This window comes from Dipodomys ordii, unplaced genomic scaffold, assembly GCF_000151885.1.
Source record: "Dipodomys ordii isolate 6190 unplaced genomic scaffold, Dord_2.0 Scaffold14, whole genome shotgun sequence".
NCBI classification, from domain to species: domain Eukaryota; kingdom Metazoa; phylum Chordata; class Mammalia; order Rodentia; family Heteromyidae; genus Dipodomys; species Dipodomys ordii.
Window position 1 is genome coordinate 8,646,215 of NW_012267230.1, and position 18,048 is coordinate 8,664,262.

An 18,048-nucleotide genomic window follows, 5' to 3' on the forward strand; every position below is an offset into this window, starting at 1 on the left:
CTGAACCCCAGCCCCAGCTCAGAATGCCTGTAGGCTTGGTTTTATTCATAAAACTCTTTTTGGCTAGAGATGTGACTCAAGCATCAGGATGCCTGCTTAGCAGATGTGAAGTCCTGAGTTAAAATCCCAGTCCTGCCAAAACAAAAACTAAATAAAGAAATACCAACTTTTTTTTTCTTTTACAGACAGGGTCTTGCTATGTAGTACAAGTTGTGTCTCATCCCCCAAATTCTGGGATTATGGACATGTACCACCACATTCAGCTGGTTGTTCTTTCCATAGAGTGAAAATTAAACATGTTACTTTTTCACATAAAATAATGGCTTCTAAAGAACACAAGGGGGCAGCACGAAATGTGCTTTGTGTGTGTGTGTGCGTGTGTGTGCGTGTGTGTGTGTGTGTGTGTGTGTGTGTGTGTGTGTGTGTCCTAGAAGTGCATCTCTTTGGCGGGTGTATATTGTACTGAGAGTGCAGAGTTATAATCCTGACTTCCTGCTTTTCAGGAAATCATTAACAACACATCCCTTGCAGAACTGGAAAAGCGGTTAAAAGAGACACCTTTCAATCCTCCTAAAGTTGGTAAGAATATTATTAAGCCTGAAAACCCTGTTAGTGATAACCATTGATGTATACTATAGAAAAAGAAATGAAGTCCTTTTCAAACTATAGTGCATATTTATTTATAGATTTGGGCCAAGTTAATTTGCTTATGTCCTGTGCCAAATTACCATTTTCTGAATAAAGTTGATCTTTGAAATCTACCTCTACCTTATATTAATCAGGTTGGGTAGAAAGGCTTCATTGAGAAGTTTAGCAATTAAAGCCTCAAGGCATTTATTTCCTAATGCTTGTAATTCTTCCAAAACTCAACACCTCCTTTTAGATGGTGTATTGTTAAAGCAGAGCCTGAAAGTTGCTGGTTGTCAGGAGTAAGATGAAAAAATACATTTCTGCCTCACAAAAGCCCAGGAATGCCAGATCTGGTGATGCACATCTGTAATCTCAATACTCAGGAAGCTGAGGAGGGACATAATTGTGTGTTCAAGGCCTTCCTGGGCTATGTAGCAAGACCATACTTGAAAAAACAAAATTCCCCCAACTGGTTTACTGAGAGATTGAGCCACGTGCCCTTCTTCCTTCTAAGCTGGTTTTGGAAGTGGAAACACTTCCTAACCAGAGGTGAGCAGGGGTTTTTCTCATGGATGTGGCTACCACTTGGTGTTTGGTAAACCTTGGGGAAGTACATCCCTGGTACTTCAGCCTAATTTGCTGCTTAAACTATAGTTATCCTTATATCAGCAGTGGCCTGAGGACTTCTGAAGACATTGATAATAGAACTAATGGCTCAAACATTGACACTGTGAGGTATTAAAGTACCTAGATTATAATGACTTGCTTCCTTTTCTGGGTAATGGTCCAAGAAAAGAGTTAAGATGATGTATGGGTAGATGGTAGGGAAGCCAGTACAGTGGAATAATGGATTTGAGAAATAACGAGTGTTTGCTGGTGGTCATTTTGAGGATATTACTTAGGTCCCTATCAGGCCATATTAGAAGGTTTTTTTAAAAAAAGACATTCAATGTAATATTTGCTACTTACCAGAGCTTAACCAATTCTTGCTTAAAGAGCCTTCTATTGACTAAAACAGCTACAGCCTTTCACCGTTAATTTCCATTCATGCTTGCAGTAGCCTTTCTAACATTCATTCCTAGACTCTTAGGAAATAATTATTGATGAGCAAGAGTTTTAGCCTCTCATTTCCATTTGCAATTCAGGTATCTGGCAGGGAATGTAACAGGTCTTGCTTTCCAGATTTCATGCTGTCAACACGTGTGTCCATCAGTGTGATAATAATGTTAAAGTGTTGTTTTTGTAATGACCTAAGGGTAGATTATAGCAAGTTCTGATCTGTCTTTGAGGTGATGGTGCTGCTGGTTTGGAAACATGGTAGAGGGTGGCATTGATGTGGAAATGCCGGGGTATGGAGAGATAACAAGTAGTGAGTGTGTAGTATGTATCAGACACTAGGTAAGAGCTTTGTGTTACAACATTTGACCTTTACAAAGACTTGTGACAATTTGATGGTTATATATCCATTTTACAAAACTGCAGATCAGAGGCGAACAGTCAAGCAGTGCATAAATGGTGGAGTGAGTTGGGCGCTGGTGGCTCAAGCCTGTAATCCCAGCTACTCACAAAGCTGAGATCTGATAACTGGGCAGAAAAGTCTGTGAGACTCTTTTTTTAAAATATTTTTATTTTTGGTCGTTCGTGAGGCTTAACTCTGGGCCTGGGCGCTGTCCCTCAGCTCTTCAGCTCAAGGCTAGCACTCTATCACTTGAGCCACAGTGCCACTTCTGGTTTTCTGAGTGGTTTATTAGAGATAAGAATCTCACGGACTTTTCCTGCCTGGGCTGGCTTTGACCCATGATCCTCAGATCGCAGCTTCCTGAGTAGCTAGGATTACAGGCATGAGCCACCGGCTGTGAGACTCTTAGCTCCAATTAATTAGCCACCAAAAACCTGTATGTAGAGCTGTGGCGCAAGTAGTAAAATGCTATCTTCAAGTGAAAAAGCTCAGGGAAAATGTCTAGGCTCTGAGTTCAAGCTGCAGTACCTACATGTATGCATATGTGCGTGTGTGTGCGCATGCATGCGCATACACACACACACAAAGTGGTGCAACAGAGATTGACATTGAGACAGTGTAACCGGAGTCCTGATGCAATTGATGTGTGTTGGGAAGAACTTGCTTTCGTGTCCTCTGAAAGCAATCAGAGAAGGAATACCTTGCCTTAGGGTGATTTTGGTGTGGATTCTGGTGGGGATATTTACTGTCTTCCTGCCAATAGTGTAACTAGTCTGGACCAGAATTCTCATCTTCAGTAACTCTGTTATCTTCCCCTTACAAGGTAGTGCATGGACAGAATGAAGAAACAGGCAATTTTTTGTTTTCCTGCTTACTGCATGCCCTAGTGGTTTGGATCATCGGGCATTGTGCTTGCTGCTTTTCACATTTTGTGATGTCCCAGGGAAACCTCTTTTCTTTTTTCTCTGTAGAAAGTGCAGAAGGTTTTCCAAGTTACAACACAGCTTCCGAGCAGCTCCACGAGGCCGGCTACGATGCTTATATCACCGGACTGTGCTTCATCTCCATGGCTGATTACCTGGGTACCGCCTCTCTCCATTCTCCTCACTCACCCTCCAGACTTCAGGGGCTCTCCCCTGCTCCCTTGCTTAGCCCTGGCTGCAGTAAAAAGTTTCCATACATTGGGGGGCCCAGACAACAGATAGTTGTTTCTTGTGGCACTGGAGGCTGGGAAGGCTGAGATCAAGGTTCTGGCACATCTGGTGTTCTGGTTTGCAGCAACCCTCACATAGTGGAGAACAGAAAGAGGGGAAGCTCTTGCATGTCTCCCTTTAGCTGTGTCCCAAATGTTTCTTGTTCAGACACCATTGTGTGTGTGTGTGGGGGGGGGAACGAGGATTCCACAGAGGAATTTGGGATGGGGAAGCGCAAACTTCTGCCATGTAACTACTGTTTCCCTAGAGTCCACTCACCATGGCAGAAGTTCTGAGTTAGGAGTTGGAGGGGCCGGGGTGGGGGATAGACAGAGATCAACTGCCGATACTTAGCTCTTGAAAGCACCTTTTATCTTTGCCGAATCACAGTTGTCGATATAATCCGCTGTGTTCTGTTGAATTTTCAGGTGCTGTCCACTTGACCAGGTTTACACCTGTTTATTTTCTTCTTCTTTAGGTTCTTTTCTTGGTCCACCAAAAATTCATGTGTCTGCCAGATCAAAACTCATCGAGCCTTTTTTTAACAAGTAAGTAGTAAGAGGTGCCAGCCCCCCAGTCGTCTCATCAACCAGCCCAGGCTCTTGAGGTGATAAGGCACTGGTGTGTGTGTGTGTGTGTATGTGTGTGTGTGTGTGTGTGTGTGTGTGTGTGTATTTTGAGGTGATAAGGCACTGGTGTGTTTGTGTGTGTGTGTGTGTATTTTGAGGTGATAAGGCACTGGTGTGTGTGTGTGTGTGTGTGTGTGTGTGTGTGTGTGTATTTTGCCAGTCCTGGGGCTTGAACTCAGGGTCTGGGTGCTATCCCTGAGCCTCTTTGTGCTCAAGGCTAGTGTTCTATCACCTGAGCCACATTGCCACTTCTGGCTTTTTTCTGGGTAGTTTGTTGGAGATGAGAGTCTCACGGACTTTTCTGCCTGGGCTGGCTTTGACCCGCAACCCTCAATCTCAGCTTTCTGAGTAGCTAGGATTGTAGGCGTGAGCCACCAGTGCCCAGCTTGTCATATATTTTTGAATCAAATATTTCTCATCTCTAGTAACTCAGATGCTATTTGAAAATAGGAGTTGACCTGGGGAAAAATAATTTATTAAATATATTGGGAAGGCCGGGCGCTGGTGGCTCACGCCTGTAATCCTAGCTACTCAGGAGGCTGAGATCTGAGGATCGCGGTTCAAAGCCAGCCCGGGCAGGAAAAACCGTGAGACTCCTATCTCCAATAAACCACCAGAAAACCGGAAGTGGCGCTGTAGCTCAAGTGGTAGAGTGCTCGCCTTGAGCTGAAGAGCTGAGGGACAGCGCCCAAGCCCAGAGTTCAAGCCCCACGACCGACAAAAAAAAAAAAAAAAATATTGGGAAGGAAGTAAACCCTACCTACCAACAAACATTACCCAAAGTGGTCTCTTGGAAGCATTGGTAGTTCTGGCCTTCTAATTGCCTACCAGGGAGTTGTGTGGATTGTGACTCCTATCTCCTAAAAAGCTTTTCTTGTGTGTGTTCCCACTATTATGACATAATACTTCTAGAAAGGAGAACACTAATTCTGGATATTCACTCAGTCTTACAGACTAGCAAAAGTCTTCCCATCTCATGCAACCCTTACGACCTGGAGGAAGGCACATAGTTATTCTGTACTTGAAGAGGCACAAGCAGTTTGTCCAAGGGCATGTCATCACCTGCTATATAGCTCATCTCACCAGTTCTTTTTAGAAAGAACCCAAGGCAGCATTGTCCCTGAAGATAAAATTCTATGTGGAATCCTATTCAGATCAGGGCTTGCATTTGAACAAGCATCCTCTCACTTACAGAGAACAGCATGCTCATTCCCCTGCATTTTTTTTTTTTTTGCCATTCCTGGGGCTTGAACTCAGGGCCTGGGTGCTGTCCTCGAGCTTCTTTTCCTCAAGGCTAGTGCTCTACCACTGGAGCCACAGTACCAATTCTGGCTTTTTCTGTGTATGTGGTACTGAGGAATCGAACCCAGGGCTTCATGCATGCCAGGCAAGTCCTCTACCACTAAGCCACATTCACAGCCTCCTCTGCCTTTTTCTAAGAACCAAGGTAAATGGAAAATAACTGTCCTTCAGAAAACACTTTGTAAAAAGCTATCTTCAAGAGAATCCAGGGTGTCTTGCAGAGACAGATGACTCAATAAAATAGAAGGCCAATGCCTGACTTTGTGCTTTCTGTGGTATAAGAAAGTAAAAGAGTATTTTTAGCTCTTTCCAGTCTCAAAGGACTTGGTCAGAAGATTTTCTCTAAGACTAGCTTTCCATGAATTGATTAAAAGAGACCAAGATGAAAGAAGGCAAACCATTTTCCCACATCCCATGATGGCAGATGTCTTGTCCTAACCTTGTGCCTTGGTTCTCTTGACTCTCAACCAAAAGCAGCATGTGGGAGGTAACCAGGCCATGAAAAAGGCACAACGGGACCCTCTAAAATCATTTAAGGACACTCTTCTAGACATATATGGTATAAAAACACCTTTATTACATTTGATATAATAAACATCTGTCATCTTGGGATGGTCTCAGTAGATGATTCAGTAATAGGTCTGGATTGGTGGTACACATCTGTAATCACAGAATTTATTAAGATGAAGATTTCAAATTCTAGGCCAACATGGGCTACCAAGTGAGAGTTTCTCTCAAAATACACTATTTTTACTTTTTTTTTTTGCCAGTCCTATGTGCGTCCCTGAGAGTTTTTGCTTAGGGCTAGCCCTCTACCACTTGAGCCACAGTTCCACTTCTAGCTTTTTGGTGAGTAATTGGTGATTAAGCCTCATAGACTTTCCTGCCTGGGCTGGGTTTGAACCATGGCTCAGTGGTAGAGTGCTTGTCTTGCATGCATGAAGCCCTGGGTTTGATTCCTCAGTACCACATAAGTAGAAAAAGCTGCAAGTGGCACTGTGGCTCAAGTGGTAGAGTGCTTGCCTTGAGCTGCAGAGCTGAGGGACAGCACCCAGGCCCAGAGTTCAGGCCCCATGACCAACAACAACAATGACAAAACATCCCCTTGCCTTTTTTTATATTGCTTTTCAGAAATGGTCTGATGCCTTTTTTTTTTGGCTCAGGGATGGCCTCAGACTGATCCCTTTAGCTGGGATCTAAGGCATTCACTACAGTACCATCTTGCTTGTTGGAATGGGGGTCTTGCTAACCATTTCCTTGTTGTTTTGTTTCTTGAGACAAAATCCTGCTAGGTAGCTCCCTATAGGCTTGAATTGGATATATTCCTGCCTTAGTTTCCTGAGTGCTAAGATTATAGTCATGTGTCACCATAAAGCATAAAAACAGTTTATTCTAACACAGGAATAACTTTCTAGGTTTTGGTTATCAGAATCCTTACCATGAAGAATCTACTTGGCTGGGCACTTGATGTGTCTTGCTATTTCTTAGTATTGTAAGCAGTACCGATTTAGTTGGGTAAAACATGTACAAGGAGCCTACTGATTCATGTGAGCCTAATCAAGTTTCTTAGCCATATTATTGTTAAATTGTTGGTCTTCCAAATTCTCAGGCCACTGAGGGCCTTAGTGGGGTTTTCCTGTCATGCTCAGAGCAGTGCTGTTCCGGCCGATGGCTCCATTTGTAAATGAGATCAAAACCTGCTCAGCCTCCCAATGCCTGCCAGTGATGGGCCTTAATTGCAGGTCAGTGAAGCCAGACTAATTGCTTGTTGGGCAGTTGGCTTGCTTTTGTAATTTGCTATTAAGTAGAATGTCATCTCTACCCAAAGCACACAATATATTGTTATCTAACTAAAGCTCATTAAAATCATCTCACACGTAACAGAATGCCTTGCAAATAAAGGAAAACAAGTGACATGACAGTTGTAATCAACAAGTGGGCTTTTTAAAGTCCTACTGGAGAAGACAGACACAAATGGTTGCTATGGTGTGTAGTGGTGAGATGGCCGTCTTAACCAGGGGTGGCCTTTGTTAGACTGTCAGATGACAACCAGTGATGTGGGCTTTTGTTTCTGATTGTGAGATTGGCACATTCCCACAGTGCCTTTGCACTTCCTGAAAGGAAAAAGCCGGTGCCCTAGCAGTCAGTTCATATACCATTCCTGCTAATTGGAAGTTGGGAAGATGGCTCAGGCTTGTTCCCATCTTGCAGCCTTTGGACTAACTAACAAGGCAAGCTCTGTGCAGAACTTTTCTTTCAACTTTCTCATTACTGATTTTCTTTTCTTTCTTTTTTTTTTTTTGTTTTTTGGGGTCCGGTCGTGGGGCCTAAACTCTGTCCCTCAGCTCTTCAGCTCAAGGCTAGCGCTCTACCACTTGAGCCACAGCACCACTTCCAGCTTTTTTCTTTTTGCCTATGTGGTGCTGAGGAATCGAACCCAGGGCCTCAAGGCATGCAAGGCAAGCACTCTACCCCTGAGCCACCTTCCCAGCCCAAGAAAAAAAGTCTTGCCAGGTGTTTGCGGCTCACACCTGTGTAATCCTAGCTGCTCAGGAGGTTGAGACCAGAGGATTGGTGATTTGAAGCCAGCCCAGGCAGGAAAGTCCATGACACTCTTATCTCCAATTAACCATCAGAAAGCCAGAAGTGGAGCTGTAGCTCAAGAGCTAGAACACTAACCTTGAGCACAAAGGGTCAGGGACCTTACCCATGCCCTAAGTTCAAGCCCTAAGACTGGCAAAAAAAAAAGTCTGTTAACCTTTTTTTTTTTTTTCCTTCTCTTTTTTTGTAGGCTATTTCTTATGAGGATCCTGGACATCCCCTATCTAAACCTGGAAGGACCAGACTGTGAGTAAAGTTTTATTTCCTCATTGAATCTGTACATTTCCTTGTGTGGCCTGGGAGGGGCGGCAGGAAATCTACCATGGAAAAGGCGCTTTTCTCATTAGCACTGGGCAGCAGTTCTGTGGCTGACAGCACTGCAGTGCCTGAATTAATGGCACCCCTGGGCCTGCATTAGTCATCTCTCTACTCACATTTTCCAGTTTATGCATGGGCTGAATCTTGAAGAACTGTATCTTCTCTTCATTATTTTGTTTTCCCTCAGAATTCTAATTTCCTTATTTCCTATAAATATTTATAACAGATGTTAAGATAAGCTCCCCATGTCAGTCACTTGTTAAATTCCTATTTTCCAATTAGTTGATTATGCATATGTTTAAATTTAGTGGCTTGATTTCTTTTTCCATTAAGAACCTTGCAAGTCGGTGTGTCCAGTGTTATGTGTGCTATAGGCCCTGGATTCCATCCAAATATAAAATAACCCAAAATTAACCACATAAAACCCTTGGAAGGCCAGGGTGTCTTTGGGGGAGAAGAGGGGCTCTACTGATACTTTCTTCTGCTTCCCACTTGCCTTCCATTGTTCTTTTTTTTTTTTTTGTCTTTTGTCTTTGGTTGGTCGTGGGACTTGAACTCTGGGCCTGGGTGCTTTCCCTGTGCTCTTCAGCTCAAAGCGAGTGCTTTACCACTTGAGCCACAGCACCACTTCCAGTTTTCTAGTAGTTTATTGGAGATAAGAGTCTCACGGACTTTCCTGCCCAGGCTGGCTTTGAACTGTGATCCTTAGATCTCAGCCTCCTAAGTAGCGAGGATGACAGGCGTGAGCCACCAGCGCCTGGCTCTATTGTTCTTTTTTTTACCTCCCTTAATGCCTATAATTGGCTGGCATGCAGAAAGGGGGTGCTGAGGTTGGCCATAATCATGCCATGCCAATTTGAGGCACACTTGGTTCTGCTCCATGTGGAGTACGCACTCTCACAACAGTTGAAGCTCACTGTGGCCACTCTCAGTTCGTAGTTTTGAGTGGACACAGAAGTTAGGTAGACCTCTTGGATATAGTTGCACAGATAAGGGATCTGGGATTGGAACATGAGATTGTGAGGAAGGATCAGCTCTACTTACTCCATTTAACTTGAGTAGTGAATTGTTGACTGGGAAATGAAATAAACCTGTGGACATCCAACTGAAAAGAAGATGCAATGCTAAGTCTCTGGAACAGAGCAGCAAGGTTTTCCTGTAGATGATTTGTGTAGGAACTCAGGAGAGAATGTGCTTCTCTGTGAAATGGCTAGGGAGGGTGTTGTAGGTTCTCTGAAATTGTCAGAACCTCAAACCCCACCAGTACTAAGGGTACTTTCTGGAGCTGCCTAGTGATCATGAATGGAGTGGCAGGTCCGCAGGCTCCTATGGCCTTGGTTTCCTTGATCGATTTTCAACTCAGAACCCTTGTCACACTTTGTCTTTTAGTGCAGCCTAAACGTGACCATGTTCTCCATGTGACATTCCCTAAGGAATGGAAAACCAGCGACCTTTACCAGCTCTTCAGTGCCTTTGGTAGGTAAAAGCCAGGCACAGATATACCTTCTTAGGTTTTGGTGGGGTTTTTTTTGTTGTTGTTTTGTTTTGTATAGGGGCATAGGCAAACTAGCTTGGGTGTGGAAGAGTGTAAATAGACAATGTTTTAATTTTACTTGTGGGATTTTCCTGTACTAATGTATGCTGAAGGGCTTTTAATAATATTTCCCTATGGAGTGTTAATAATTCATGGAATCAAGATGCCATTACTGTAACTGACCTTACAACTGACCAGGGAAAATAATTTTTAAGATTAAATTCAATGCCTGGGTAACGGTAGCTCATATATGTAATCCAACCTACTCAGGAAGCTGAGATCTGAGTATCTCAGTTTAAAGCTAACTCAGGCAGAAAAGTCTGTGAGACTCTAGGATAGTCCATGAGACTCTACTCTCCAGTTAACCACCAAGAAGCCAGAGGTGGACCTGTGGTTCAACTGGTAGAGCTCTAGCCTTGAGCATAAATATTCAGAGACAGTGCCCAGGCCCTGAGTTCAGGTTCCAGGACTGTCACTAAAACAGAACAAAATAAAAGATTCAATTCAGAGAGAAAGCTTGTTTCATAAGGGCAGGCAGAGAACTTGAGCTAAAATAATTAAAGCAACAAACGCAGATGTCTACAGACCAAGATACAAGATGTGTATGAGGCAGATGTGTACTGGGGCTTGAATTCAGTGCCTGTGCTTTCACTCAGCTTTCTTTCTTTTGTTTTTAAAATAAATTTCTAATAGCTTCTTATTTTCCCTGGTGTGGTTTTTCTCTTGAAGTTGTAAAAGAAATAACTGATGCGAAGGATTACGTTTTCACAGATCAGGTCAAGTTTTATACCAGGTCTTTTCTCTCATATTCCACACTTGATTAAAACAGGTCAGGTTGCAAAGTAAATCCCAAAGCTCTCTAAAATGGTCAGATGGTTACTTTATTTTTAACTAAATATTAACAGGTAACATTCACATATCCTGGATTGATGACACATCGGCCTTCGTTTCTCTCAGCCAGCCTGACCTAGTTAAGATTGGTAAGTGTCTTCAACATCAGCTTGGGGTAGTAACAGTGGGGGCTCACCTCCAACTTAGGGGCTATGGATTCCACCATTTCCTTGTCTCTAAAATAAAGGAAATAATTAGTATCATGGAAGGTGAGAAAATGAGCCAAGGTTCTGCATTCATTAGACATGCTACCATAGTATATCTACTTTAAATCACTTGCCTATACTCCATTCCTTTCCATTGTACTCTTTTTTTTTTTTTTTTGTCGGTTGTGGGGGCTGAACTCTGGGCCTGGGCGCTGTCCCTCAGCTCGTCAGCTCAAGGCTAGCGCTCTACCACTTGAGCCACAGTGCCACTTCCAGCTTTTTTTTTTTTGCTTATATGGAGCTAAGGAATCGAACTCAGGGCCTCATGCATATGAGGCAAGCACTCTACCACTGAGCCACCTTCCCAGTCCCCATTGCACTCTTTCTAAAGTGATTTCTAAGTACATTTGTAAGAATACTTTGAGAATTCCAAGTAATCAGTTGAGAGGACTGGGTAGGTCACCAAATAGTAATGCCTGAACTGAGTAGCCACACTTTGTATTTTCCTGTTTATTCATAAATATCTCATGTATTTATTCTCTAAAATTTATATCAAATTTTTTTTTGTTTTACAAACAAACTGAGGGATACTTCATTTGCAGGATTTTTTTTTTTCCATCCTGGAGTTTGAACTTGGGAGTAATATTACTTGCTAGGGTAGGTGCTTTCCTCTTGAGCCTCCTGTGCAGCTTGATGGCTATTTTAGATATGAAGTCTCATAAACTTTTCTACCTGGGCTGGCTTCAAATGGTGATCCTTTGGGTCTCAGCCTTCTGAAATGCTAGGATTGATAACAAGTGTAAGGCCCCAGCACCTGGCTTTCTTTGCATTTAAAAATAGTATTTTGAGCTGGGCATGAGTGGCTCATGTTTGTAATCCTAGATACTCAGAAGGTGGAGATCTGAGGATCACAGTTCAGCCTAGGTAAGAAAGTCTGTGTGACTCTGGTCTCTAATTATAGTGCCAGAAAACTGGAAGTCGATCTGTGGCTCAAAGTGAGAGACTACTAGCCTTAAGCAAAACTCAGGGACAGTGCCCTGACCCTGAGTTCAAGCCCCATCACTAACCCCCCCCCCAAAAAAAAAGAATTCTTTAAAGATGGACTGCCACATTTCTTGTGTCCTTAAAAGTTTTCACACTTAACATCACTAAACATGGTTTTCTTAAGATGGAAAGTTATTGAGTAAAATGGTGAAAAAAATATTGTTAAGCCATATCCAAATAGATTTCAAGCATCCAGGTGTTTGAAAATGTTAAGGTGTGAGAATTTTAAGTGAGGTGTGTTTTCTTTTGATTTCACAATGTGCCATACCCTAAGATTATTTAATTCTACTACTGTAACACATGAATACTTAAGTATGAACACCTACAAATGTATGAATTTTGGTGTTTTGGTTGGGTTCTTTGTCTATCTCAGGAATGTACGCTGTGTGTAAAAGGAGAAGCTAGCTCTAGAATAAGGCTTGCTAATTACTTTTGAGGAGTTTCTGCTTATCTCTCCACAGTGAGGATCAAAGTGTGGGCTTCTTAGGCTGTTCCTGAGCATCACATGATCTTATGTGGATAAGCTTGGCATAGCTTTGGCTTTTATTATGGTTATAGAATAGCAGGCTGAATAATAGCAGGTGAATGCATTTCAGGTTATACAACATCTGCAGATGGTCTTGTAAAGGGTGTAGGTGATGTTACTTGTTGAATAATTTCAGATTTTGCTTACTCGTATTTTCGTAATCCATTCCTTCATGATCTTTAGACAGATGACTTAAGAGAGAATCCAGAAGGATCAAAGGATTTGTTAGAGCTAAAGTGGGAGGCAGGCCTCTAGGTGAAAGTCAGAATGAAAGCCTCAGTGAGATTGAAAGCCACGGAACTGGAACTCAAAGACACGGAGCGGGACCTGCCACCCCAGCTGTGGTTACTGCCTCCTGCTCAGTGTCCACACTCTGCTCTCTGCCTGACTGGTCCCTGCAGGAGGAAGGAAGGAGATGCGTAGGCTTTGGAGTCAGACCCTCTTGGGAACTGTGGCCCCACCCCCTTATTGGCCAGCTGTCTTGGGCAACTTATATAAACCTCCAGACCACAGGCTCCAAGGCTGTGAACAGGAGGAGATCAGAGGTACTTTGCAGGATGGCTGTGAGGATAAAGTGAGATCATGATATGAAATTCCCTGCCAGAACCTGGTCCTCTACCAGGAACAGTCTGATGAATGGTAGGTCATTGTTAAAACACCTGCTTAACCTCCTTTCTATGACCCATGACAGTGCTTTGAAATGGTTAACATGCTAATCAATTGTATGTAACTGGAAAGATGATAATGATTCCTCATCATGTGTATGGGTGTCAGAGTTCCTCTCAATGGCTCTGTTACAGTGTAGCTCATGTTAATCACCATTGATCCCTTAGTATCAAAAGCCTCTTTACACACTGATATTAATTTGTTTGTTTGTTTATATTTTTGCCAGTCCTGGTACTTGAATTCAGGGCCTGGGCACTGTCCCTGAGATGCTTTTGCTCAAGGCTAGCACTCTATCACTTGAGCCACAACACCACTTCTGGCTTTTTCTGTGTATGTGGTACTGAGGAATCGAACCCAGGGCTTCATGCATGCTAGGTAAGCACTCTACCACTAAGCCACATTTCCAGTCCCACACAGACTTTTAGGCTGAGAATTTTGCCTAACAGTCCCTGGAGTCAGGGTGCTGTGTGTCAAACTATATTTGGTGTGTGGTGCCCATTTTGCTCCTGCCAAACCCTTAGTGCCTGGCATACACAGTAGCATGAGTCATATAGCTGAGCTTGTATGAGTGACATGAGCAGCAGGCAGGTGGTGGTGGGGCCTGAACTCTGGGCCTGGGCGCTGTCCTTCAGCTCTTCAGCTCAAGGCTAGTGCTCTATCACTTGAGCCACAGCACCACTTCTGGCTTTTTCTGCTTATGTGGTGCTGAGGAATCAAACCCAGGGCCTCATGCATGCAAGGTGAGCGCTCTACCACTGAGCCACCTTCCCAGCCCCTGGTGAACTCCCAACCCCCCTCAGAGGACTGTTGTATTAAATTTTTTTTCTTTTTAACTTTTTGTCTGTTCTAGGGATCAAATCTAGGGCCTCACACATGTTGGGCAAATGCTCTACCACTGAGCTTCCCTAGCCCTTTTAAAATTTTTATTTGGCGACAGAATCTTGTCAAGTTCCCCAGTCTGGACTTGAACTCTTAATCATTCTCCCTTAACCTTCTGAGTAGCTGGGATTATAGGCCTGCACCACTATGCACTAAGCCATTCATCTTCTAATAATATACAGACTTGCTATTAAAGCGTGTTTTCCCCCCACCCCCCATACTCTTTTTCTTGTACAAGACAACTTTTCACAAAGTACCTAGCAAGCTGAACATGCTGTACCTCTGACCATACTTTTCCTCCCTTCCCCTTGCCTTGTCTCTCTCCCTAGCTTCCCCTGGGAATAACTAGGGATTGAGTGAATCATAGTTTGTTTTGCCCGAACATCTTTTACTCAACCGTCCCCTTCCTGGACAAGTGCCTCATCTCTGCATAACCTTTTTGTTTTGTTTTGTGGTGCTGGGGAACCCTGAGCCTTGAACATGTTAGGCAAGTGCCCTCCCAGCCAGCCGTGCCATAAACATCAGCCATCCCAGATGTTTCCTGTGGCTGCCTTGTAGGGGACCAGAGCCAGCACACCCTGTTCCTTAGTGGTCACAGGGAAACTGTACATCTTGAGAGTAGAGACCATAACTCCTGTCCACCATTGTGGGTACAGTGCTTTAGGGTAGAGTCTGACCTCAGTAAGTACATGGGCAATATTTCCGAATTGAATAAATGATCTTGTGGTATTACGACTTAGAAATACCTTTTTATACATAATGGAACAATCTGATGTCTCTGGGCAGTTTTCCTCTGATGTTTAAAATTGTGCAGATGTTTCCTTGAAAGACATTGTGAGATTTGTCCTTTCCTCACAGTTGTTGTAGGGATAAGAGGGATCAGGATTTTGGAATGAGCTGCAGATCCTATTAGTGCTCACCTTAAACTGATTACTTGGTCACTCAAGTAAGAGCTGGGACCTGTCAGATCAGTAGTGCAATATTGCAAAATTGTTAAATGCCTTTTATGTAGCAACTTGTAATTATTTTCTCTCCGATGCAAACCGATTTATATTCAGGAGTTTCTTTTTGACTGACACCTGTCTTTTTCTTTTGATATCACTGATTCTAAGCAACATTTTAAAATCATTTTTGACATCTTGAATATGAAAGTTTTCTTCTTATGGGAAACCTTATTATTTATTTAAATTAATTATTTTTGTCAGTTGTGGGGCTTGAACTCTGGGCCTGGGCGCTGTCCCTCAGCTCTTCAGCTCAAGGTGAGTGCTCTACCACTTGAGCCACTGTGCCACTTCTAGTTTTCTGATGGTTAATTGGAGATAAGAGTCTTGAGGACTTTCCTGCCCCCGCGATTCTTAGATCTCAGCTTTCTGAGTAGCTAAGATTACAGGTGTAAGCCACCAGCACCCGGCTTCTATTAATTATTTAAATTCTTCTATTGACTACCATTTGGTTTAAATCTTACTCTTTTTGTTGTTGCTGCTGTTATTATTTTTTTTTACTATTTTCATTTTTATTATTGCCAGTCCTGGGGCTTGAACTCATGTTCTGGATACTGTTCCTCTGAGCTTTCTTGCTCAAGGTTACTGTTCTAGCACTTCTATCTTTTATGGTGCTTAATTGGAAATAAGAGTCTCATGAACTTTCCTGCCCCTGGTTGGCTTCAAACCACGATCCTCAGATGTCAGCCTCCTGAATCATTAGGATTTCAGGCATGAGCTACTAGTGGCCAGCATTATTTGTTTTTCTTTTATTTTTGCTAGTAGGCATTGAACTTAGGGTCTTATGCTTGCTAGGCAAGCATTCTACCACTTAAGCCTTGCCCCCCGTCCCTGCTTACTGCTTCCACGAAGGACCTAGGGGCTTTGGCGTGATCAGATGCGTGAATCCCACATGAGGGCATCCTGTGTCCATCTTCTGTAGCTTCATGTGAGGCATACTTAGGAAGTGTGGAACTTGAGGTCTTAGAGAAGGCCATCTAGCCTAATCATTTGGAAAATTTTCACCCTTAGCAGTCAAACCTGAATTCAGTGCTCATGTTTGGAGACAGAGGGGTTGGTGGGGAGGGTTGGGGGAGTGAGACAGAGTGTTGTAGGGCTTGAACTCAGGGTCTGGGTACTATCACTTTTGCACTCAAGGCTAGTGCTCTATCACTTTGAGCCACAGCACTACTTCTGGCATTCTGGTGCTTAATTGAAGATAAGAATCTCATGGACTTTCCTGACTGGGCTGGCTTCCAACTGTGATCCTAGGATCTAGCCTACTAAGTAGCTAGGATTACAGGTGTGAGCTGATGCTTGGGATTTTTGCATGCCTACTGTAGTTTTGCCAAGTGAGGCAAGAGCTCAGCAGTATTTTCAATTTTGTAGCTTTTTCTAGTTCTACTCAGACACTGTCTTGAGTGTCTTTAGGTACATTCTAGGACAGTTTCTCTTTGCCTATAGCTTTTCTAGAAATGGCTTGAAGCTAGGTACCAGTGGCTCATGTCAAATTGTCTAATCCTACTCAGAAGGTTGATACCTGGAAGCTTGCCAGCTGGGACATTCTTCAAGTAGTCAAGACTCTGTCTCCAATTAACCAGGATAAAGCTGAGCTGAAGGTGTGGCTCAGGTGGTAGAGCACCAGCCATGAAAGCAGAATGAGTGCAAGATCCTGAACTCAAGCTTCCATACTGACAACCGAAATCCCACCCAAAACCACCCACACAAACAAACAACAATCAAGTGATTTGAGAAAAATAGCATTTTTGTTCTTTAAAAGTGGGACTTTGCAGCACACTGGAAATATTACAAGAACAATTTTAAGCCAAGTAGGTTGGAAACACCTGTAATCCCAGCACTGGGGAGGCTGAGGCAAGGGTGACCATGGGTTTGAGGTCAGCCTGGGCGACATACCAAGATTCTTCTGTCTTACCAAAAACATAAAAGAAGAAAAAATGACTAAAAGGAAAAGGAAAGATTTTTATGAAGCAGAAGTTGATAGACATGCCAGGTGCCAATGGCTCATGCCTGTAATCTTAGCAACTCAGGAGGCTGAGATCTGAGGATCGAGGTTCAAAGCCAGCCCAGACAGGAAAGTCCATGAGACTCTATCTCCAGATAACTGCCAGAAAACCGGAAGTGATGCTGTGGCTCAAAGTAGCTAGAGCACTAGCCTTGAGTGGAAAAAGCTCAGGGAGAGCACCCAGGCCTTGGGTTCAAGCTCAGCAACCAACAACAATAACAACAACAAAGAATGATGGTAGAAACAGCACTCGCAGTACCCAGCTCTTGTATCTAGGCTGAACCACTGCTTTCTTTTGGTATGTCTTCTTTGAGTGGTCCTGGAGTCCTTCAAATCCAAGCATGTCTTCCCTGAAAGTATACATTTTATTGCTTAGTGGGGGCACTATCCAAGCCCCTATCCAAAAAAAAAAAAAAAAAAGAATGAAAAAGAAATTGGTAGACATGTTAAAAAAGTTGGAAATCCAACAGTTTTATTTTGTTTAATGCCAGCACAGGTTCGGCTAGAGTACACATTCTTGATATATAGCCTTCAGTGCTTGTTCAGGGCAATTCACTGGGAAGGTGAGCAGCCTTGGCTTTGCTTTGCATCAGTACAGCGCAAATGTGTTCTTATCAAATCATACTTCTGAAAGCACAACTTATGATTGTGCTGAACACTTAAATATTAGAACTGTGGGTTATGTTTTGAAGGTGATTATTCAGCCCTGAGTTTTCTAAAAGGCTGCTTACTTTCAACTTTATCGGGCCTGTATTATCCTTTAACTGTTCACAGACTCTGTGATGGTAACTGCTTTTCATTCGTGACAGTGGTAATTTGTGTTCCCGTTTTTTTTTCCTAGCGAGGACTCAATTTTGTGAAGCTTTATAAAAACCAAGTTTTTTTGCTTACTTTAATCTGCATTGTTAGTTGAGATCTATTTTGCTGTTGTCTGCTCTTTTGATGATTTTTTTTTCTTTTGCTTGCTTTGGGTTTAACAGTCCCTTTTTTGCTCTAGTTACTATTATTCTCTCTTTTTTTTTTTTTCTGAGCTAGTCCTGGGGCTTGAACTCAAGGCCTAGGTTCTCTGTCCCTGAGCTCTTTTGTTCAAAGCTATCACTTTACCACTTGATCTACCGCTCCACTTTTGGCCTTTTTCTGGTGGTTAATTGGAGATAAGAGTCTCATGTATTTTCCTGTCTGGTGATCGCTTTGAACTGCCTCCCGAGTAGCTAGGATTACAAATGT

At 43.0% G+C, this 18,048-nt stretch overlaps 1 protein-coding gene across 1 annotated transcript in view; it reads left to right on the forward strand.

The window, feature by feature from the left end:
- The window catches only part of Parn (poly(A)-specific ribonuclease), a 90,600-nt gene that overhangs the window by 27,581 nt on the left and 44,971 nt on the right, over nucleotides 1-18,048 (forward strand). Inside the window, exons 16-21 of the mRNA XM_013011779.1 lie at nucleotides 504-579; nucleotides 3,061-3,171; nucleotides 3,761-3,830; nucleotides 8,005-8,060; nucleotides 9,522-9,608; nucleotides 10,572-10,646. Coding sequence (XP_012867233.1) covers nucleotides 504-579; nucleotides 3,061-3,171; nucleotides 3,761-3,830; nucleotides 8,005-8,060; nucleotides 9,522-9,608; nucleotides 10,572-10,646 — 475 coding nt within the window. The remainder of the gene's footprint in view (nucleotides 1-503; nucleotides 580-3,060; nucleotides 3,172-3,760; nucleotides 3,831-8,004; nucleotides 8,061-9,521; nucleotides 9,609-10,571; nucleotides 10,647-18,048) is intronic.